The sequence below is a fragment of the Suillus discolor genome (genome assembly GCF_016758755.1).
Source record: "Suillus discolor strain FC423 chromosome Unknown F5147scaffold_2, whole genome shotgun sequence".
Lineage (NCBI taxonomy): Eukaryota > Fungi > Basidiomycota > Agaricomycetes > Boletales > Suillaceae > Suillus > Suillus discolor.
Window position 1 is genome coordinate 393,439 of NW_024541249.1, and position 19,959 is coordinate 413,397.

A 19,959-nucleotide genomic window follows, 5' to 3' on the forward strand; every position below is an offset into this window, starting at 1 on the left:
GGAATGTCCCCGAAAGTCTAAAGCCAGCAATCGAACATGGTAATCATATCTTGTTACACCCACGTCACGTCATGATCACTACAGGGCCTGTTGACCGCAGTCATTTTGTAATAAATAAATTGTATAACACGTTGCTCCCCACACCATGCCTTTCTCAGGCACCTCTATGCGTTCGTCGAAGCATATAATTCCAGTGCCAAGCCATCCAATGAACAATCATCTCGCCTTTTGCGCATGCCCCTTCATCGCCGCGTTGCGGAACCTATACCTCATCTTGGGTTACACTCACCACATCACCAGCGCTCATCACATAATATACACATGCGGCTGCTCGCTGTACGGCGACCAAACCATTGGTCTCTTCCCTCGAAGGACCATCAAGAACGAGACCCTGGCAGCTTTCCTACTAGATCCGGCAACGTCGTATCGAATGTTCCACCAGGGCCGAATTTCGATGGGACTGCCCACTGATCTGCAACGCCTTTTTGGGTCTTTCACGGCCGTCCGCCAGCGTTGCTGAACTATTTGCAATTCAATTCTTGGTCACGTGTGCTGTCGCCAATTTAGCTTGCTCGCTGACCCCAACGATGAACACATCAATTTTCGAGTTTTTTCTCGCCCCTTTAACTAGAGGACCCTCTAACACCCATGTTACGAACAATGTTTACGCGCCACGCTAATTTTGCGACGATACCCCTTCAGGTCGTCTAGATCGTCCCAAAGCTGGGCTTATCGCTCTAACGACGTGGCATGTTCAGCACTGCGTTCTTGTCCCAAGTAGCCCGTGATCACCTCCTTTGAGAGCCTTGATCATCACCTCCTATCACATCCCCTTCGCACGAATATGGTGGCACTGTGTGTTGAACTCTATGACCCTGGATAATTGATCATGAATATAGACCAAAGACACGCATGCCCTAGGCGAGATCCGAAATCTTCATGCTCCACAAAATAGATCCAATAACGTTGATTTCAAATCGGCGCTCCTCGCACGAGATCATAATCAAGCGCTTGTAGTACGAGAACACGAACCGCAAGATAAAGTAAGTGCATGTGGCCATTGACTAAATTCACAGATAGCATGTGAGAGTCAGCAGGCTCGCTGCGATACGTGTAGGGAGTCCGCCAAATTTCAGGAATGTGACATGGTGACATCGACATGTCGTGCTTGCTTCCCACTATCTGCACCTGACGGACAGACGTAATCTAGCTCGCTTGCTTTCTACCTCTTCTATAATTTCTCAGTCTAACCCTAGATTACACGATATAATCAGGCTCACAACGGATTGGTATTCAGCAAAGTAGAGAATCTGTGACAAGCAACAGCGCTGTTAACTGCTTCACCGGCTCCGTGGGAGACACCCCATTGGTGAGGAGATCCATCCGCGAAGGCAGTGAAATACCCCTCTAACAGCGATTATACATGCTTAGATCTATCTTAAGACACTTTCAGAGCAGACAGCTGGATTCTAAAGCCCCGCAGGCAGCGTCAAAGACGGTTGCCGCCAGTATAATTCAGGATGCGGAGAAGGGTTGGTGAGTGGGCATAAGGTACTTAATGACGCATTCAGTGTTGAGATTTACCCAGAATAAAACTCGGTGGAACCGTTGTCAAAGGTACCGCAGGCAACACTAGTATCGGCCTGCCTATGTTTGTAGAGCCAGGGGCTACAAGAGCATGCTTAACACTCAGGTAAACGCAATAATTTGGTTATTGTTTTTTTTTGCTGATGCTTTGTTCTCAGAGTCAAGCGAAGGTCGACCTTCTCCGGGATGCTCAATGCTGAAGTCTACAGTTCCCCACAAGACTCTGAACTATAATCACCAGGCGGAGGAGTGTGCCGAAAAGCTCAAGAATGTCATGGACAGACCAATTCGATAACACCACGAATGCACACGTCTCCTATATATCTACTGGGTCCGAAATATGGGAACCGAGGAAGGGTGAGATCGACTGCTTCGTTTGCGTGGTACTGGCGGCACTCTGGCCGGAGTTGGCAAGTATCTGAAGGAAAGGACGCAAATATGGCTCATCGATCCGCCTGGAAGTGTCTTATACGAACATGTCAAATCTGGTGGAAATCTCGTATTTTCTGAAAGTTCCATCACAGAAGGTTAGACTTATCCTGTGTATTATTGTGATCGTGATGGCTGGACGTTCTATCATGTCCAGTGATCGGTTAGGGCCGTGTCACAAGTAATTTGGCACTTTTGTAATGACCTCGCGGGGGCACCTCACATACGGACGAGAAGGTGATATTCATGTTGTGTCAATTTCTTAATACTGAAGGCTTGTATGTAGGCGTTTCCTCGGTGCTGAATGTCGTTGCAGCTGTGGAACTTGTACAAAAGTTGGGGAAGGGTAAGGACAGCAGTTAACCGTATTTCAATGCCCAAGCCGAAACTCAGTTTTGTCTACCAGGCTCTCAAGTTGTAATAATATTGTACAATGGGCCAGTGCTAGGGAACTGCATGGGTAGACCCTGGGGTATGAGTTGTGACACCTGCACCCACACCCCAGGGAATACTCATATCCACCAAGCAGGTGTGGGTGAGGCCTTCTAAGGGCTGATGCGCCCTTAGCATGCCAGTGCTGGAATAGGACATTTTGGTGATGTACATTGCAACACTGTTATAACATAGGTTGACTAAAGGTAAATGTGATTGTGGTGATGGCGAGTGCTTTCACTAGTTGGAAGTCGATTATGCGTGCTTGGCAAAATCCGGAGTTTTCCCTGATGGTAATCATATCAAATTGTGTCACCGACAAAGTTTTCGGGATTGGGGATGCCATCAGGAAATCGGGGAGTCAGTGGTATGACTAGGCGGAGTTTAGAAACCTTAGTCAGTTAGTCAGTTAGCGGAGTGTTACTAGTCAAACTTCATGTGGCATGTCGGGGAAGTGCCAAATAACTAACTGATAAGGTTGCTGATTCTACCAAGTACTCGAACGAGACTGAGTCTACAGGGAGTTCTCAGAAGAAGGAATCCTTCATGACGAAACTGGTCCGCAAGCTAATGCCATGCAATGCCCCTAGCGATCACGCGCATGCGACTGACGTCGATAGTCATGATTCCGTGCAATACAAGATCATTGACTCGGCAGCCAGCAACAGCTCAGCGCCACCGGCCGGCTCCAATGAAAAGCAGGATGAAGTTAAGAAGGAACGGGAAAGGCCAACTTTCCCAGTAATTATCGACTCGGAAGCGTCCCCTCTCTCAACGCAAACCACCCTCACAGAGGTTGACGTTGACTTTTCCCTCATGCCAACCAAGGCCTTCTTCCCCAGGTTTGAAACAGAGGGGATGACTAGCGGAGCAGTCAAACCTCCAGGATCGACAGGGACAGATACATTCTCGCCTTTACAATTTTCTCCATCATACACATCATCGAGGGGTACCAAATCACATGCTGAAGATATCTCACATACAGCGACAGATTCTGAAAACAGTGTCACAGACCTTAAAGAGGGCCACAGGGAAAAGCAAGTACCTGAAATCGAAGAAGTAGAACCGATGGAGGATGCTCTTATCCTGGATGGAGGTACTGGCATCCCGATAGGGCCCGTGAGCCTTACAATATTTTCATAGACTGCGGCTGATATTTGTTAATCGCTAGGATGGTGTACCACACCCACTTTTGCCCCCAATATCATCCCAACACAAGGGGCGTAAATGTCTCGTCCTTGACCTCGACGAGACCCTTGTTCATAGCAGTTTTGGGGTAAGTATTCCACCTTACATTGTATGCTATTTCTGACACATTCCTTTGGACTTTCAGTCTCTTCAACACGCGGATTATATTGTACCAGTGGAGATTGAGTGTCTTTGGCACGATGTGAACGTCATCAAGCGTCCGGGTGTGGATGACTTTCTGAAGAAGATGGGCGAAATATATGAGGTGGTGGTATTCACCGCCAGCGTGAGCAAGGTCTGAGGGTGTTGTTCTATGTGCATTAACGTTGTTATTCATTTTCATTTGCAGTTTGCGGACCCGGTCCTAGATAAGCTAGACATTCATCAAGCAGTGTCGCATCGACTATTCAGAGAGAGTTGCTATAGCCACAATGGAGACTATGTCAAGGTAATGGACACATGCTTCCTGCATGTTTCGCTGTTCGCTTACTCTATCTAGGATCTCTCCCAGCTGGGTCGCCCGCTTGCAAGTATCGTCATTCTGGACAATTCTCCGGCATCATATACTTTCCACCCCAATAATGCGATCCCTGTTTCTTCCTGGTTTAATGATCCACATGACACGGAGCTCACTGATCTCTGTCCTTTCCTTGTGGATCTTGGCGGCGTAAGAGATGTTCGTGGGGTCTTGGATGCTGATCTCAGTATGAGTGATGGAGTATTGGATCTAAGGAAGAAGAAATCAAGAAGGCTGTGAGCTGCGACTGCTTTGACCTCGCAATTTTAATGAGATATTATCTGGAACATCATATTGACATCTGGTTTGGGGCTGCGATTTTTCCAGTGTTGGGTGCATTCGTACGACGCCGATCGTTACCAGTAATTCTTGCCATCAAGAGCAGCTAACCATATTGCGATATATCTTCTACTTGCATAACTAGTATTAACATTGTAACATTTTCCTTCCTGGATCTTTATTTCTGTTTTCATTTCACACGTACGGCGATGCCTGTCTTATCTTGTTCGCACAAAATCACGATATATAACGAACTATCATAATTGTAGTGTTAACGCTACATACTCACGACTGTATCTGCTTGCTTTCCTCAGTCCTGCCAGGTTGCGCGAGACGCGTCTGTTTTCAATCACGTGAGTATCATAACCCGCGACGCGTTTATTGATCTATGTTTGAGCTATTGGACTGAACCTACATACTAACCAGCGGTCGTCGTGACATACCCCACTTTACGGGGACCGAACGTATCATAAAGTCTACGAGATATGTCATTTCCCAAGGGTTCACGTTTTGCGACAGAGAAAAGTACGTGTCTGGGTCCTTGTAACGACACGCAGTTCATCATTCCCATTCTTGCAGTTTCCAATGCTCCAGGACCAGATACCTACAGCCTGCAAGAAGGTACGTGAAATAATGAACGCACTTGTATTATTTCTCTTACATTAATGATACGATAAGACCCGCTAGACGCGAACAAACGAGGTTCATTTCTGAACAAAACCGATCGTTTCTCGAAGGAGAAGGTATGCAATGTCCCAGGTGAGCTTGACGATTCTGTGGCGGTACAGCACCAATATATTCACAGCACCAAATTTATACAATTCTGTGCCGAGAGCTGTGCAGAAAGCATTAGCTGCTAAACATGCAAGCGACGATCGATACACGATACTATTGAAGAAACTGGAAGACTTGGAAAAAGTACACGCTGATGGTAAGAAGGCGGTAAGATAGTATTTTGATCGCTTTCCAAACTCTGGACTCAAGCTGTGTTACACAGCATCAAACCGAAATCGAACGCTATAAATTCGAAGTTGCTCGTCTTTCGAAGACCAGCTTGGAGCAGGGTGAGAGACTGGACAAGCTCAAGAAACATAGCGAAATACTCGAATCGCGAATCCAGGAGTACAAGAAGAACAATGCTGCTGATCAAACCGAGCTGAAGGAGCTACGTGTCAAACTTCGCACGTCCGAACATGAGCGCACACAGCTCGTCAGCAAGCAAGGGGAGAGCAGCGAGACGAAGAAAGCACTGCAGAGTCTCGAGGCAAGGAGGAAAGACGAAATTCAGGAACGTGAGAGGAAGATTGCCGAGTTAGAAAAGGCTGTATCTGCAGAGAGGAAGAAGAGAGAGATTTTGGAAAGCTGTGTCAACGAGGCGAAAGGAAAGGCGGATGAAGAAGCACAGAAATCACGCGACATGATGATAACAATCCAAGCAAAGCTTGACACGGCTAATAAGGACTGCAAAGATGCTCGCCAAGCACTTACATCTCTGCGAGGGCGAACCGAGAACCAAGAGAACGATTTTGCAGCTCGACTGGACCAATGCCGTTCCATCCTTTCTCGTGTTGCGGAGGAGTATGGTCGCTTGGCCACAACAAGCGTCGCTGCATCAAGTCATGCCACACTTGTGAAGGACCATACCGCACTTCAATTACGTGCATTCCGGTTGGAACGAAAACTAGCAAACTCAGAAGGTCAAGTTGTTGAGCTCGCCAACCTCGTCCGCCACACTCAGGAAGAAAATACGCTCTTGTGTCAAGAACTGCGCGACACTCGGGAAGAAGCGGCTTTCCACTTGCAAACCTTGCAGGAGAACCAAGCTGTCTTCGGTTGCTGTTCCCACTGCACTGCGCTTCGTGAACTCCTTTGTCTGGAGGGAGACATCCACCAGGGCGAAACAGACATATCTAGAGAAACCATAGCGGTCCAGGAAAGTGCTCTGGCGTGCACTAGGACTATATCCGATTTCTATCGCTCTCATATTGACGAGCTACTTTCAGAGTGTTCTTGCCTTCAGGGCATTCTCGAGAAGCAGCATGAAATTGACCGTGCACTCATCGACCAACTTGGTCGTAACTCAGTCGAAGTGGATGTTGTACGGGCTGAGCTCACAAAAGCACAGGTTGAAATCACCACCGGACAGCGCGCTCTGACTGACGCCCAAAATTCTTTGACGGAAGGTCGTGCAGAACAACATATGTTGCAGCGTCGAGTAGAAGAATTCGAGAATAATATGCGAGACATGGCGACGAGCCACACACAAGCTTTACAGAGGGAGCGCGACACTTCTCAGAAGTTGTCGGTTGCACTCCACGTCAGCAAGACGGCTGAGGACGCTCTCAAGGCTGATATCGAGCAGTATGTACCCCGCCGCCTGTACTCAAACTACAGACAATTGACCTGAGAAACCTACACAGGTTGCAGGCAGAGCTGGCAGATTTGTCGCGTTTCCAGGAAGCATACTATAACTTGGTGGATGAGACTGAAGCACTAGTGGCGAGAAACAACCTTGCAGAGGAAGAGGCCGAAAATCTCAGCAAGTTTAATGCTGAAATTCTCGGCCATAAAAATCCTGTTCAGAGGATTCTATACGTCGACAGGATTCGTCGGGAGCTCTCCGAGGTCAAGCAGGTATGCATCTTCATCGTCTCGCCTTTTACTTGACTTACAGCTACCAGAAACTACTCATGTGTATCCGCGACCGGGACGCCATATCTGCAACGAACGAGGACTTGTTGCATGAAATCATGATGTACAAGTCCGTCGCGGTTCCAGGAGATAGCAAACCTCGGACGAATTTAACCCGTGTGACACGACCTCCCCTCATGAGCCAGAGCATGAATGTCGTGGCAGCGACTTCCATCCCGCCTTGTGTTGCGTCAGATGCATTAATTAAAGCGACCGTTCTAGAACACATACCAGGAGATATGACTTTGGATGAACTAATATAAGGTACCATATAATTTATCTACGATGTGTATGTAAGTGTGACTGATAGACACTCGTCTCAAACCCATCAAATATTCATCTGAGTCTATGCAAAGCTCCTGCGGTAGATCTATTCACAACAGCCAGCGTATCATGTAGAGTATGTAGTAAAGGCGCTAGTGCAACTAGCGGACGGAGACACGCTCAGTACGTTCGAGAACAATACTAAGTATATTTGACTGTATCTACCTAGCGGACAAAGACACGCTATAGATTAGCATCAGTAAGAGCAAGACGAACAAAAGAAGAGAGTCTGCATACCTCAGTACGTTCGAGAACAATACTGAGGTGTTGTATGGAGCGATTCGAACTAAATACGCAAGTCCAAGAGATTAGGTAAGGTTACTGGAGGAAGGACGAGCGGAAGGTCGATGCAGACGAGAAGCCAAGTGCTATGAGGATCCGAGAAGGAGATTGCGATACATGTGGTGTCGAAGATGATAAGATCAAGAAGGTAATGTCAACTCTAAAGGTAAATGAGAGAAACAAGGTCAAACGTCAACATACAGTACAGCAAGACATGTACCAGTATCGAACTCGAATATAATAATCATATAGACGAGAGCCTTACATCTCCTTCACCACCGTGAACTGCCATGCACTGAGCCACGACGTCCAGATCACTCATGGAATCAACTATTCAAATGATCATTCTCGGACAAGCTGCATGCTCAAAGGCAGGTGAGGAGTTTCGCCATCTCCTGCAGGTGCCTTCACTACCGGTATGTGGAAACCAGTCATTTTCCAGTGTATCTCCTTCACATTTCCGTTGTGGTCGGGTTCTGACGGCAGGGCAAAGTGAATGGCTGGCAGAAGAGTGGCCAACACGTCCTCTGAAATGCAAGCTCTTCAGTGCAAAGACCTAATTACCGACATGTCAGATATCTCACTTATTTCCATTTCGGCAAATTTGAAGCCTCTGTGGGAGTTACGCATAGTGAGAACATATTCAGGTTCAGGAAGATTGGCATCTTACATGCAGGAGCGATTGCCTGCGAGGAAGGTCATCCTGAAGGTCGTTTAGCGAGACGCACGTGACATTTTAAACCGACTTCTTGCGACACACATAGATGAATAAATACCCGGATATTTCACTCCGTCCTTGTCCCCAGGTGAGACCCCTAAAAGAATCTTGGTGAATAACTACGTCTCATGACGTGCGCAAAATGTAACCTTGAGAAGATTTGAGCCATCTATCAGGTTTCCATTCTGACGCATCTTCACCCCAGGCAGCTTGATTATGATTCGCAGCAAGGATGGATATGACGAGTCTCTGGTTCTTAGCCACATGGATTACATCGATCTCTTCACCAGATGCAGACCGAACTGGGAATTGTAATGGGACTGAGGCTGATTCTGTAGTTCTTCGAAAGCGTCAGCAGGTACCATCTCTCGACACTAAACTAACCTTCGAGTGAGAACAGGCAACGATGGATAGAGCCTTAATGTCTCTCGAACAACTGCATTTAGTAAAGGAAGATTCATCAATACATCATATGACAGCCTGGCGGATCCGCTTTCATCTTTGGCGTGCGAATGGTCAAGGTCAGGAACTTGAGATGCAGCCATAGCACCACAAATTTCTATCCTCAGTTGTTCCTGGACATGAGGGTGCTTAGCAAGCATGTACAGTGCACGAGCCACTGCTGCCGTCGTCGTCTCGAGACCAGCAAAAATCATGACGCTATCCAATTGAGAGGTCAGGTTTAGCCACAGGGAAGCAACTAGAACTGACTTCATCTGTCCCAAGAGCTCGGTATCACTTAGTCTATCTACCTCGGAAGATGAGGCGTTTGCCTTGACTGTACGTGTCCCACGTGAGAATCAATACTATATTGCCAATAATTACTCACCCATAATAGACATCATATCTTTCCCCGCTGTTCCTCCCAACGTGTCGTGGGCCCGTGATAGGGGAGGGGAGGGTAGCTGCAGCTGCAGCGCATCCTTCTTCTCTTGAAAGATGGCTCTACTGGCTGAGTCCATGATTTCGACTATGTGGCGTAGCTCTCTGAGATCCCTCATAATTTGCGTCGGCAGCCAACTTATCGTCAGCCAGTCTAATATCTTTTTTCGCCAGTAAAGAGAGCAATTGCGCATAACTATCGGAATGATAGGACGAAATATCAGGGTTTTAGCGATGAATGGACTGTGAGACAGAGCATGTTAAGGGATGATTTCACTGGCAGGTTAGCCTACGCACCCTAACATTCGTAGAGCATTTGTATACTCGTCCTCATTTCCTGTCTCTAGTGCAGCTGAATGGTAGCCCAGCACGCCCTCGCAAATACAATCCAGAGAACTGCGGGAGAGCCAGGGTAACGCATCGAGTTCTACGGACTCCCTGCATCGTGCATGATCATCCTCACTGCGGGAAGAAAGATTTGACACGAGGATAGATTTTAGCTGATGGGAGATGGTTTGAATAACGGGCAGGAGCTCCCGCATATTGACAGTGGAGAACACTGGATTGAGCTTTTTGCGCTGCTTTCGGTGCTGTTCCCCTGTACTAGCAATGAAAAAAACCACGATGTTTACCAACAAGATTTACCTAGTGTCGAAATAAGACCGTCGCCGAAGATAAGCTTATTGCAACTCGAGGAGGGTCAGTAAAGGAAGTTCGAGCAATACTTAACTCTTACGACAAAAAGCTGTCATTTTCTTCAAATGTATGCTGCTCCTTGACAAGGATATGATGGAGCGCGCGTGGGTCTGACACATATAGCCATTCCTCCTGGGGTCTTCACATCAATAATCATGTCTTATGCAGGGTAATGCATAACGCGTACTCCAAATAATGCATGGATCCTAACAGCTCCACCAAATTCTGCAGCAACGTCTAAGCAGCGTTGGAAACCGTCCACAAACATCCACTCCATGTTGCCTGCACCGATGAATGTGAGCATCCAATATGTCACTGGACTGGTCGCTAGAGAAAACTGACCTTTCCACCAATGTTGCTTTTCTGGGCCTGCAACATCTAGGGCGTTTGCCTTTCTGGAGGCATGTCTCCGAACAAGCTTCCATGCTGCAAAGGTAAGCACACTGTATCCAATAAGTTGAGCGAGAGTCATCCTGTGATAAGGTCAGTATGTAGTTGTACTACTACCACACGGCCACACTGGTTGGCGCGATGATGGAAGTTCAGAACACGATTGTCGAGTGCTTAAGAGACATAACAGTCGAGACCTGAATTCTCCGAGCCTACTCGGGGCAATAGTCGGTTCATTATTAGTTCATTATTGATTTGTTATCCGGTTTACGTACACGTCAAGCGAACCGTGACATTTCGAGGGTAGACTCCTGTCAAGCTTGATGTTGTTGCACTGGCTTTTCAGCCTTGCATGTTCTGTTGCCTGAGGATAGTCCAGAATGGTTGCGAATATACCGAGCTTCCCTGACGGCAACCTTGGCTTACGTCGTACGAGTACTAGTGCTATTAGTTTGTACTTTTCTTTCGGGAGAACGGAAGGTATCCGAAACTTTTCCGAGGGTCCAGGACAACTTGAATGTTTAATTGCTTTTCCTTTCTTCGGTAGCAACATCACGTGACGATATATGGAGAGGAGTCCTCTACCTTAGGCCTTAGAGTCACCTCATCGATCATCGATCGGGTAATGATGCAGGCGCCGATGAAGGAACGTTGTGTATATGTCGCAGTGCACGGAGGGGCAGGATATCATGGAGTTGCGTCAGAACAAGTTGTCAAGAGTGCTTTGAAACGGTAATGACAGAAAACTCCGCGATACTTATCATCTCAAACTCATCCGAGTCGTAACTGCGCTAGTGCTTGTGCTCGAGCTTTGCGGGGATCACCACTAGATGACTCCTCTGCCCTTTCGGTTGTAGAGCGAGCCATAGCTGTTCTTGAGGATGATGAATACCTCAACGCAGGTACGACTCGGAGTTCTCGTGGTCCTCACTTGCACTCATCACAATAACGTTCACTGTGTCCGATCTTCTGCAACCTTTTACTATCAGGTTATGGTTCCAATCTCACAATCGACGGCACTGTAGAATGTGATGCGGCTGTCATGGACGGCTTGTCGGGAGATTTTGGCAGCGTTGGTGCTGTTCCAGGTTTGGCGACCTCCGTGACGACTTATCTTGCTGGCTGACTTTAGAAAGGCAGGACTAAAAAATCCAATAAAACTGGCATCGGCATTGTTGAGGCACTCTAGAGAACCTGACCCTCTTGGGCGCATCCGCCCCATGTGAGTAAAGGTGCCCCTTTCATGGAATGAGAGTCCTGAGTCCTGACGAGGACTCTGGTCGCATCCGGAGCACACTCGTTTGCATTATCGCAAGGTATCCAAACCGTTGCTCCAAATGAAATGATATCACCGCGAGCGACACACGAGTGGCAGAAGTGGAAATCGCGACTGGATCACTCCGCTGATGGCGACCCAGGGAGTTTGCCTCAAGACGCTATGCAGGACACGGTTGGCGCGGTAGCCTGGGATGATGAAGGCAATCTCGCTGCTGGTGTTTCAAGGTATGTTCTCAGACACGCTTCTAATGATTGAAGAGTCACAAATGGTATTTAGTGGTGGGCTGCTTCTAAAATATTCTGGTCGTATCGGCGAAGTAAGTCTACGGGCAATCTGACACGATATGGTGTTCGGGACTGAACTGGACAGGCAGCTACCTTTGGAGCCGGGTGTTGGGCGCAGCAGTCGCGCACTGAACGTTCTGGGATGGCATGCAGTATTTCTGGAGCAGGGGAGCACATAATGCGAGGCGGACTGGCCCGTGTGCTTGGCGAAGCCTTACAGTCCCAGCAATCAGATGATGGCGAGCTTGACACCCACCACGTATTGCTTCGAATATTAAATCAGCAATTTACTGGTAAGCTTGCGTACTGCAGCAATCTGTGTTGCTCAACAAATCGTGGTCGTCATAGAACCATTGCATCAACGAGGGGAGCAGATGCCGAATGCAGGAGTTTTGCTGTTAACCAAAGAACAAGGCGAAGATGATGAAGTAGTGCGCAAGTCATCCGCATAGTATCTTATTTGTTCGCCAGACATATTTATTGCACAGCAAGGTTATGGTGCGCGTTCACTACAGAAAGCATGGCGGTCGCGTACGCAAACACCACCAAACGCTCACCTAAGGTAATACTGGCATACAAAAATGACGGGTTGCTGATTATGACCATGTGCAGGCATCCATTTTGCGTCGTCCAGCATTGACTGACTCTGCCGTAAATGCAGACAAGTCGTCAGTGTTCATAACTGCACTGTCCATTCACCGGTAGCATCGTCCAGTCTGCATACGGAGGGTAGCATTGTGTCAACGAATGCAATATATGATCTCAGTACATAACTCACGTGGTGCACTGTTTTTTAGAACTAAACGTTGAGTCAGACCTCTATCCCCAGATAACGGACTAGGGGCGCACATTAAGTAGCTATTGGATCTTCAGAATCTGTGCTATGGGCCCGAGCTTCTGGTGACGGGAGCGTAAGGTGGTCCACGCCCTGTGCGCACCGGTAATGACATCGAGGACACGCTTGTCGTCTAGGGAGACGCGGTTGCGCAGCGCTGGAACTATGCCTGCGTTGTTCAAGTCCCAGTTCCTGGCGGCCAGAGGCTCGCGTGTCGCATCAGGGCGAGCAACCGTACCTGGAGTGTAGCCCTCAAGGAGGTTCATGTGGAAAACCTCCAGCATGAGTTCGGATCACGAGGTCCAGTTGTTCTTCGCTCTGTCCAGGAGCTCAATCTTGTCGAGATCGGCTTTCGAGATACGACACGCCGTAATGGAGACAGCTGATGAGGTAGGATAGTACGCGTACGGTGTGTTAGGCGCAGGGGGAGCTGGAACCGACGGAGTGGCTTGTGGCATGAAGGGAGGCACTGCAGAAGGTGCTGCAACATTAAGCAGGGGCTGCGGGTTTGTGGTTCCACCAAGATCGGTCCTCGCACGAGTATGGGGGGCCATTATGATGAGGGAAGAGGTTAAGGTGAGTTGGGGTGTCATGGTACAAGCCGCGAGGTATATATATGCGCGACTTGAGGATGCCTCGAAGAAGCGCTCCCAATAAGGGAAGGATAATGGTCTGAGCGCGGGGTATCAGTACGCGCGCCTGCCAATGAAAACACGCGTTTGACACTTGTCAGAACGGCGCGTAGAGGAGGACTTGAGAGGCCTATAAGTAGTCTGACGCGTCTAGGGGTTCTGACTCCTTATGCGGAGTCAGGGCTCATAAACTTTTAGAACTAAACGTTAAGTCAGACCTCTATCCCCAGATAACGGACTGGTATTAATGTACCTAAATGTTAAGTCAGACTTAGGTACAAGTTAGTGCACGGCGGGCGAGAGACAAAGTAAGAGGCACACCCTCTATCCCCAGATAACGGACTGGGGAAAGAGGCTGGTTATATATAGTAGTAGTAACATTCCAAATGTTCAATCTCCGGCTTCGCGTCGACATCCAAGCTCCAACACTGTTATCTGCCCATTGTCATCGGAGACTGGACATCCCATTCGGTGGAGTGGAAGTTGGACGAGGCGATGCCGCGTTGTTCAAGTTGGCCAGCGGAAGTCCTATGCGTGAGTTTGCAGGAGTGAGAATGGGGCGAGCAGCATTGAGTCGTTTGAGTGTATTGATAGGGAACTTCGTTCTGTGTCCGTTAGGGTCAGAGTGGGCAGCCAGGGAACGAGGGTAGCTAACCTGCATGTGGAGCAAACTGGGAGTGGTTGACAGAAAACTGCAAGATCACAGGCTCCTTAGAATTCAGTGACAAAGCATAGAGGTGATGCGCACTAGATAAACAGACGGAGCAGACAAAACCTATGTCTACAATGTTCTTGTGACAGAAGCACGCAGCGCGGAAATCAATCTTGTCTTGCTTTGGTACAGCTAGAATCTTGCGAATGGATGTTGGTGACAGGAAAGACATCTATGACAATGATAGCTGATGAGCGACAGGATTGGCAGACGATGAGATAAAATTACAATCAAATATTGCAGGAGTGCATCTCGGCGTTCGAGGTAGATGTAGGACCCGTTCGTTAGGTGAGCTGCTTGCTGCAAAAATACGGTATCGGGTCCGTAGACTTTGCACACGTCAATTGTCACTTTCTGTTCCGTATCGCAGTCAGTCAAACAATGTGTTGCTAAAGGGCGTGAGACATGCCAGTTTTTGTGCGGAGAAGATAGCGTTCATAATCGGGATGTACGAAGAAGACAAGTCAGGGGAGACTGAAAGGATTAAGATGCGAGGGTCGTGGACGATCGATGGGTCCTCTGCGACACCGGCCGTCGTTGATGAGGGATGTGTGATGCGGTTGATGTCTGAATATGAGTTAGGTTGTTGGTAGCGACACATTCCCTTTCACGCACAACACAGCGCCTTCGTCACAGCGCCTACCAATGCACATGAAGCTGTGATGCAAATGAGACGACATAAGGCAGGTCAAATGTCCATCACTCACGTTCTTCCTCGAGCTCTCCGATGGCATCAAACTCATTCATGATCCTCTGTACAACTGTCGAGTCTACAAGCTTGAAAGGCAGATACGAGTTAGCATCCAATGAGGGCACGTCATCTGAGAGCAGCTCCGTGGATGAATAGAGCAACACACTGTTCGTCAGAAGTTCATAAAGCACTCGCTTCTGAAGATAGATCTCACCTCTTCCCAGGAAGCGCGCCAAAGACTACAAGTGAGTTCTCATGCTTGGACGCGATATGCGCATTCAGAAATGCGAGAAGCTGCGAGAGGAACGTCTCGATGGAGAGTGGATACTGGTTTGAAGTTTGCGCAGAGAGGTGCCATTGCGTTGGAGATAAGTCTACTATAACGGATAAGTGAGATGCTTTCTCCATGGCTGAAATAATGCATGTCAAGTATTTTGTCGAGTTTGGTGCATGGCTGGTACTACCTGGACCGTACAGCCACAACATGCAGCCATCAAGTTTGCTTAAACCCTAAGTACGTATCTAAGCGTACGATATCTGAATCTCTATCTGATGATCAACTGACGACTCGTGCGGTATACCAGTAATGCAAGGGCGAGGTGTTTATAACGAAGTTCATTTAGCATTCACGAGCTTGAACCGACCGCTCTCAAGCCAAAAAACCTGTCTCTCTCCAAGCAGCTACCCACTTCCCCACCAGTCCATCATCAGCAATAGGTGCACTCCTGAGACTCTTGCTTGCTTTCTCACTTTGCACTGTCAGTAATGGGTACCGCGTAACCAGTTCCTCTTGTCCGTATTTGTTCTCAAAGAAGGTCAACAGCTTCCGGCTTGGGTTATTCACTTCGTCAATAGGGCTAGCGCGCAAAGCCTTGATCCACTCGTGCCTCGGGAGGGCTTTAAATTTCAGGCCGGCGTGTTGGAGAGACGAGAGGACGGACGTCCACGGCACAAGCTTTGGGTGAATCACGTTCCAAACAGGGCACTCTCCCAAGGGCAAACGTTGAGGGGGAACGTTGACCAGATCGATGATAGCCTTTGCTGCGTAGTCCACTGGGAGCCATGAGACTGACTCATCGAGATCGGGAAGAATTCCGATTGTATCTGTGCACTGCCACGGAATATAACAATCACATATATCATCGATAACGGGTTTTCATACCTTGATGATGAGTGAAATAGCCTCCGTCTCGTTCCACACGCCATTCTGAGAGTCTCCCACCATTTGGCCAATTCCTGCACGCGCTTCAGTGACTATTTCTCCTATGGTGAACATGTCTCACGTAGCACGCCCGCCCGAATAGGTGTCTGCTGAGAGGCAACTTGACAGAGCTTCTCAGTGATCCACTTCGATTGCGCACTGACTGAAGTCAGAAATCTGAGTGTCAACTACGCGAGGCATGAGCTGCTCACTAGCCCAACCCCTGAGCGACAGAGGGATCGTCCGTAATGGCTTCTGGGATTGAGTCTGGTCCTTGCCAAGCTGCGACGGCACTGATCGAAGATGCGAAGTAAAAGTCTGCTGGTCGGGGATGAGGCGATGCCAGTGCAACATTAATTAAATTGACGGCTCCACGGATGTGGGGTTCGAAGCTATTGCTCTGTTAATTAATATTCATCGAATCGAGGTGGACTTGCCTAGAAATGCCAAGGTTGAAGTTGACCGCCCAAGCGTTCTGCACACAAGATCGACGAGAATGAACCAAGTAGTGTCTTTGATGCTTACATGAATGATCAGCGTTGCTCGTGTTACAATCTCATTGTACATGTCTGTCTTAAGTCCAAGCTTGTCGGTAGACAGGTCGGAAGCGAGAGCTTTGACACGCGTTTGAACCTGCTCATAGCGAGATAATAGCTTCCTTGTCTTCATAGAAGCTGTTATGCGACTAGACGCATCTGCATCGTCCTTTGCTCTGCACAGACAGTAAACAGTGGCCACAGAAGGGTCCGAGAGTAGTTCATCCAAAATATATGCTCCGAGAGACCCAGTCGCACCAGTCAACACAACCTACATTAATATCACAATCAGACGTAATTTTTTTGGAAAGTGCAACAGGGAACTTACAACGCGAGGGGTAACTGAGTTACTTGCGGTCCCATTTGTTCCGTTGGCATGAGCCTTTTGCGTATAAGCGAAAGAGCTGTACTTCTTAACAAGTTCCCGCACGATCTCGAGCGAGCTTCGTTGTGCTAGAGCACCTTCATTGCCAGAGGACATCGCAATCAGGAGTCGAGCGATCCTGTATGTTTACTTTAGCCAAGGCTATATACAGCGTCATGCACATGAAGGGATAAACGTACTGCGTGATGGAAGGATGTTCGAAAACAGTGTTGGGGGCCAGCTTCTTGCCACCTAGGTAGATCTCCTGCAGCGTTATTCAGCTTACAAGCAGCAATCAGCAGAATGTTTGAGCTGACTCTCTGGATAGGTGTTTCGTATTCTGCTAGACTGCAACGAGTCTAACCCGAAATCGAAGAGGTCAGTATCATCTTTAGGCTGTCGATAGGTCTATCGACCGTCTTGCCGATTACATCTCTAATGGCCGTCCTAGCATCTGCCTCAGTTGATCAGTCGTCTCTTCCCATCCTCGTCCATGTCAGCCCTCTAGTCGTTTATAGGCCTCATCGATGATGCCTTCGAACTCCTTGTACACCCGTGGTCTGATTATACTGCCCTTATCAGCACGAGGAATCACTGTGCCATGAAGGGAGAAATACAAGTGCTTCCGACGCAAGCTGTGAATGCGAAGGAGCCTCAGCATTAGCAAGGGCGACGATAGGCGCGACAAGCTTAGGCGAGCTCTGAAGCAGAGCAGTCTTTTGCAATTTCGGTTGGAAGAATCAAAGCTCCAATTTGAATGCGGCCGGCACCGAAGATGATGGCATCCGCAATATAGGGAGATGAACGAAGTGTGAGCTCCATCGGGACAGGATTCGTCTTCTCGCCAGTTAACCTGGGCATATTGTTAAATAAAAATCATCTTGATTTGGTTTGATATCCACACCATGACCAGGGTGTCATCGATTCGCCCCATGAACTTGTATGCATCTGGGATGGTGGGATGCTTGATAAATAGATCTTTCGTTGCGTACGACCCATCGGGTCGGTTGCTCATAACCTTCGCTGGCAATTAAGACGATATAATCCAATGGTAGTATATATACTTGCCTTATGGGGCCAGCCATCTAAAACGAGCAGCTCATAGGTATCCCCGCCTAGAGGTTCGAATCGCAGATAGTCGTTCACATTCGAATTACATGTGGTCCCTTAGCGCGCGTCCAATTCCAGCCCTTATCGGTCTCGAAGTCCCGGAAAGACGTCATGAGCTGACCCGTTTCAGCTGCATTGAAAAGAGGTATGCCGAATGTCAAGTTTCTCTCAACCTGTCGACATATCACTCACTAGAACCATAATGGCCTACCAAGCGGACATCCCTCGTTGACAAGGAAGTCGCCGAGCTCGTCGGGACATGGACTACCGCCGAACATGACAAGCTTAAGGCTCTTGAGGACTTGTAGACCTTCAGTGGTCTCAGCGAGGAGTTTCAATGCTAGAGGAACGCCAAATAGTGCCTCCACGTCCGGAGCTTGCTTGAGAAGCTTGATAACGTTGGTAGACGTCAATGGCATTGATCCAGTTGGGAAGAGGTACAGTGGTTTTGTAGCACAGATTGCACGATAAAGATTGGCGTGGCCGTGCGCCTGTTCAAGGCAAAATAAGTGAATTCTGGTAAGAAATACATACAACATACATGATATAATGGCAAAGTCGTTAAACTTGCAAGACCAAAATTCATGAGGGAGTTGCCGACGGCCGCTTTGTTGGTTGCAGTAATCGGCTTTGGGAAACCAGTGGACCCGCTCGAGTGGATGACCGTGACTGGAAGAAGATATTCATCCTCCCACTTTAATGCAGGGTCCCATCGCGTCTTCTCTGGATGCAAAGAACGAGCGGCTGAGCCGAAGACGTCAGATGAAGGCTGGTTGATGATCGTCACAGAACTGGGGTTACTGAGATGTGTAAGAGCTGCTGCCGCGGAAGGTAATAGCGCATCTTGCACTATCACGTGGGTTGCATTTGTCACAGTCAACAGGTGAGCAATTGCGGAAGGAGAGTTATTCGGCGATAAGAAAAGCACGCCTGTAGAAAGATTGGCAAAGTCAGAGCAAGACTTCCGTGTGTTGTGCACTGACAGTAGCCCATTCGATAAAGTGCCATCTCGGTGACTACATAACTGATGTTGCTGACTGCCTAGAAGTCCAACAGTCATCCTACTGGTGACATCCCCTTTGGAACGTCCATTCAACAGTCCATTGTCCCGTAGGTGGTGGGCAAACAAGGACGCTGAAGCATCAAGGTCGGCCAGAGTATACTTGACATACTTCACGGCTGCTGTGAGTTTCACACACAGAATTTAAACAGTATGTCGTACTTACATTGAGGTTCTTGTCTGGTATGCCTAAGATCTCAAGGTTTGGGTAATCGCGAGTGCGTTCAGCTATAAGGTGATTGAACGAATATATCGTGGACATGATACTCAGGTTTTTCGGTCACTGCTAAAGGGTATCTGAAAAGTATCGCCGTTATTGCGGCAACTTCAGACCTGTTTTAAAGAGTCAGCTCAGTAGATTGATTATGCAGTATTTGAACCGACGATTTCCGATGCTCTCCAGTATCGCGGACATGTCACATGGCGGCCGTAATGGGGGCCGGGCTGGCGGTCCGGCCAGGCAACGCACTTGACCACAACCACCTAGTTTAGTCCTCTCAAGGTCCTCTAACATTTTCCGAGCATTGTGCGCTCTCACGACAGCAGTCAAGATGTCAAAAATTGTGCGTCTACGGTCTATCATGATTGAAGACCAGGCACTCTTACAAAGCTTTGCTATACCTCAGAGGTACCGACATGCGTCCACTCCTCTCAGTCGACGAAGATTCGTGGTACGACAAAGGCTTTGTGAACACAACGCACGTTTGAGTTAGTCCACACTGGTCATAGTATACGAACTCACTTATTTCAGTGTGATTGCTTGAGTGCTACATTGGATTCGATCTGACTTATAAATAATCGGCCAATGATCTCTCCTGGCATTCGACATTGAAGTTGACA

At 48.2% G+C, this 19,959-nt stretch overlaps 9 protein-coding genes across 9 annotated transcripts; 3 read left to right on the top strand and 6 right to left on the bottom strand.

Annotated features, from left to right (window-relative positions):
• Positions 1-2,873: 2,873 nt before the first annotated feature.
• On the top strand, positions 2,874-4,737 carry F5147DRAFT_601871 (HAD-like domain-containing protein). Its single transcript, XM_041432240.1, has 5 exons — positions 2,874-3,567; positions 3,620-3,724; positions 3,782-3,931; positions 3,986-4,084; positions 4,136-4,737. Exons 1-5 carry the CDS (start codon positions 2,995-2,997, stop codon positions 4,391-4,393), a joined length of 1,185 nt encoding a protein of 394 aa, XP_041299432.1. The 5' UTR covers positions 2,874-2,994; the 3' UTR covers positions 4,394-4,737.
• Positions 4,738-4,835: 98 nt separating this feature from the next.
• Positions 4,836-7,505, top strand: F5147DRAFT_664809 (uncharacterized protein). Its single transcript, XM_041435045.1, has 6 exons — positions 4,836-5,053; positions 5,111-5,191; positions 5,238-5,374; positions 5,430-6,793; positions 6,853-7,066; positions 7,114-7,505. Exons 1-6 carry the CDS (start codon positions 4,918-4,920, stop codon positions 7,384-7,386), a joined length of 2,205 nt encoding a protein of 734 aa, XP_041299433.1. The 5' UTR covers positions 4,836-4,917; the 3' UTR covers positions 7,387-7,505.
• Positions 7,506-8,071: 566 nt separating this feature from the next.
• Positions 8,072-10,497, bottom strand: F5147DRAFT_767086 (cytochrome P450; the record flags this gene model as incomplete). Its single annotated transcript, XM_041440835.1, has 13 exons — positions 8,072-8,256; positions 8,314-8,342; positions 8,400-8,432; positions 8,490-8,544; positions 8,597-8,787; positions 8,832-9,107; positions 9,159-9,225; positions 9,277-9,572; positions 9,627-9,927; positions 9,975-10,018; positions 10,066-10,157; positions 10,213-10,307; positions 10,368-10,497. 13 exons carry the CDS (start codon positions 10,495-10,497, stop codon positions 8,072-8,074), a joined length of 1,794 nt encoding a protein of 597 aa, XP_041299434.1.
• Positions 10,498-11,013: 516 nt separating this feature from the next.
• On the top strand, positions 11,014-12,850 carry F5147DRAFT_664817 (nucleophile aminohydrolase). Its single transcript, XM_041435046.1, has 10 exons — positions 11,014-11,147; positions 11,211-11,317; positions 11,405-11,503; positions 11,556-11,637; positions 11,688-11,918; positions 11,971-12,010; positions 12,064-12,271; positions 12,327-12,694; positions 12,757-12,783; positions 12,834-12,850. Exons 1-8 carry the CDS (start codon positions 11,041-11,043, stop codon positions 12,428-12,430), a joined length of 978 nt encoding a protein of 325 aa, XP_041299435.1. The 5' UTR covers positions 11,014-11,040; the 3' UTR covers positions 12,431-12,694; positions 12,757-12,783; positions 12,834-12,850.
• Positions 12,829-13,079, bottom strand: F5147DRAFT_767088 (uncharacterized protein; the record flags this gene model as incomplete). Its single annotated transcript, XM_041440836.1, has 2 exons — positions 12,829-12,875; positions 12,917-13,079. The coding sequence occupies 2 exons, from the start codon at positions 13,077-13,079 to the stop codon at positions 12,829-12,831; spliced, it is 210 nt and encodes a 69-aa protein (XP_041299436.1).
• On the bottom strand, positions 12,866-13,623 carry F5147DRAFT_664837 (uncharacterized protein). Its single transcript, XM_041435047.1, has one exon. It carries the CDS (start codon positions 13,404-13,406, stop codon positions 13,107-13,109), a length of 300 nt encoding a protein of 99 aa, XP_041299437.1. The 5' UTR covers positions 13,407-13,623; the 3' UTR covers positions 12,866-13,106.
• Positions 13,624-13,973: 350 nt separating this feature from the next.
• On the bottom strand, positions 13,974-15,256 carry F5147DRAFT_741997 (TFIIH subunit Tfb4/p34; the record flags this gene model as incomplete). Its single annotated transcript, XM_041439519.1, has 7 exons — positions 13,974-14,137; positions 14,194-14,329; positions 14,386-14,511; positions 14,567-14,724; positions 14,773-14,814; positions 14,865-15,013; positions 15,063-15,256. 7 exons carry the CDS (start codon positions 15,254-15,256, stop codon positions 13,974-13,976), a joined length of 969 nt encoding a protein of 322 aa, XP_041299438.1.
• Positions 15,257-15,384: 128 nt separating this feature from the next.
• On the bottom strand, positions 15,385-17,254 carry F5147DRAFT_118261 (male sterility protein-domain-containing protein). Its single transcript, XM_041428108.1, has 8 exons — positions 17,150-17,254; positions 16,914-17,088; positions 16,575-16,856; positions 16,487-16,524; positions 16,262-16,441; positions 16,132-16,208; positions 16,011-16,084; positions 15,385-15,959 (listed from the first exon to the last, which is right to left on the bottom strand). The coding sequence occupies exons 2-8, from the start codon at positions 17,064-17,066 to the stop codon at positions 15,498-15,500; spliced, it is 1,266 nt and encodes a 421-aa protein (XP_041299439.1). The 5' UTR covers positions 17,067-17,088; positions 17,150-17,254; the 3' UTR covers positions 15,385-15,497.
• A 385-nt stretch (positions 17,255-17,639) lies between these two features.
• F5147DRAFT_795582 (uncharacterized protein) lies at positions 17,640-19,381 on the bottom strand (the record flags this gene model as incomplete). The annotated part of the gene is given in 8 exon segments (XM_041443157.1): positions 17,640-17,802; positions 17,852-17,967; positions 18,107-18,232; positions 18,252-18,266; positions 18,293-18,550; positions 18,601-18,989; positions 19,043-19,100; positions 19,286-19,381. The coding sequence occupies 8 exon segments, from the start codon at positions 19,379-19,381 to the stop codon at positions 17,640-17,642; spliced, it is 1,221 nt and encodes a 406-aa protein (XP_041299440.1).
• Positions 19,382-19,959: the final 578 nt, after the last annotated feature.

Excerpts from the sequence above, each read along its gene's own strand:
- F5147DRAFT_664809 (XM_041435045.1), top strand. The coding sequence starts at position 4,918 with ATGTCATTTCCCAAGGGTTCACGTTTTGCGACAGAGAAAAGTACGTGT. Across the intron at positions 5,054-5,110 it reads TACCTACAGCCTGCAAGAAG|ACCCGCTAGACGCGAACAAA; the intron begins GTACGTGAAATA and ends TGATACGATAAG. Across the intron at positions 5,192-5,237 it reads GAAGGTATGCAATGTCCCAG|CACCAAATTTATACAATTCT; the intron begins GTGAGCTTGACG and ends ATATATTCACAG.
- F5147DRAFT_118261 (XM_041428108.1), bottom strand. The coding sequence starts at position 17,066 with ATGTCCTCTGGCAATGAAGGTGCTCTAGCACAACGAAGCTCGCTCGAG. Across the intron at positions 16,442-16,486 it reads TTCAACCTTGGCATTTCTAG|CTTCGAACCCCACATCCGTG; the intron begins GCAAGTCCACCT and ends ACAGAGCAATAG. Across the intron at positions 16,085-16,131 it reads TATTCGGGCGGGCGTGCTAC|GAATTGGCCAAATGGTGGGA; the intron begins GTGAGACATGTT and ends AAGCGCGTGCAG.
- F5147DRAFT_664837 (XM_041435047.1), bottom strand. The coding sequence starts at position 13,406 with ATGACACCCCAACTCACCTTAACCTCTTCCCTCATCATAATGGCCCCC.
- F5147DRAFT_601871 (XM_041432240.1), top strand. The coding sequence starts at position 2,995 with ATGACGAAACTGGTCCGCAAGCTAATGCCATGCAATGCCCCTAGCGAT. Across the intron at positions 3,568-3,619 it reads CTGGCATCCCGATAGGGCCC|GATGGTGTACCACACCCACT; the intron begins GTGAGCCTTACA and ends GTTAATCGCTAG. Across the intron at positions 4,085-4,135 it reads ACAATGGAGACTATGTCAAG|GATCTCTCCCAGCTGGGTCG; the intron begins GTAATGGACACA and ends TACTCTATCTAG.
- F5147DRAFT_664817 (XM_041435046.1), top strand. The coding sequence starts at position 11,041 with ATGATGCAGGCGCCGATGAAGGAACGTTGTGTATATGTCGCAGTGCAC. Across the intron at positions 11,318-11,404 it reads TGATGAATACCTCAACGCAG|GTTATGGTTCCAATCTCACA; the intron begins GTACGACTCGGA and ends TTTTACTATCAG. Across the intron at positions 12,011-12,063 it reads ATTCTGGTCGTATCGGCGAA|GCAGCTACCTTTGGAGCCGG; the intron begins GTAAGTCTACGG and ends TGAACTGGACAG.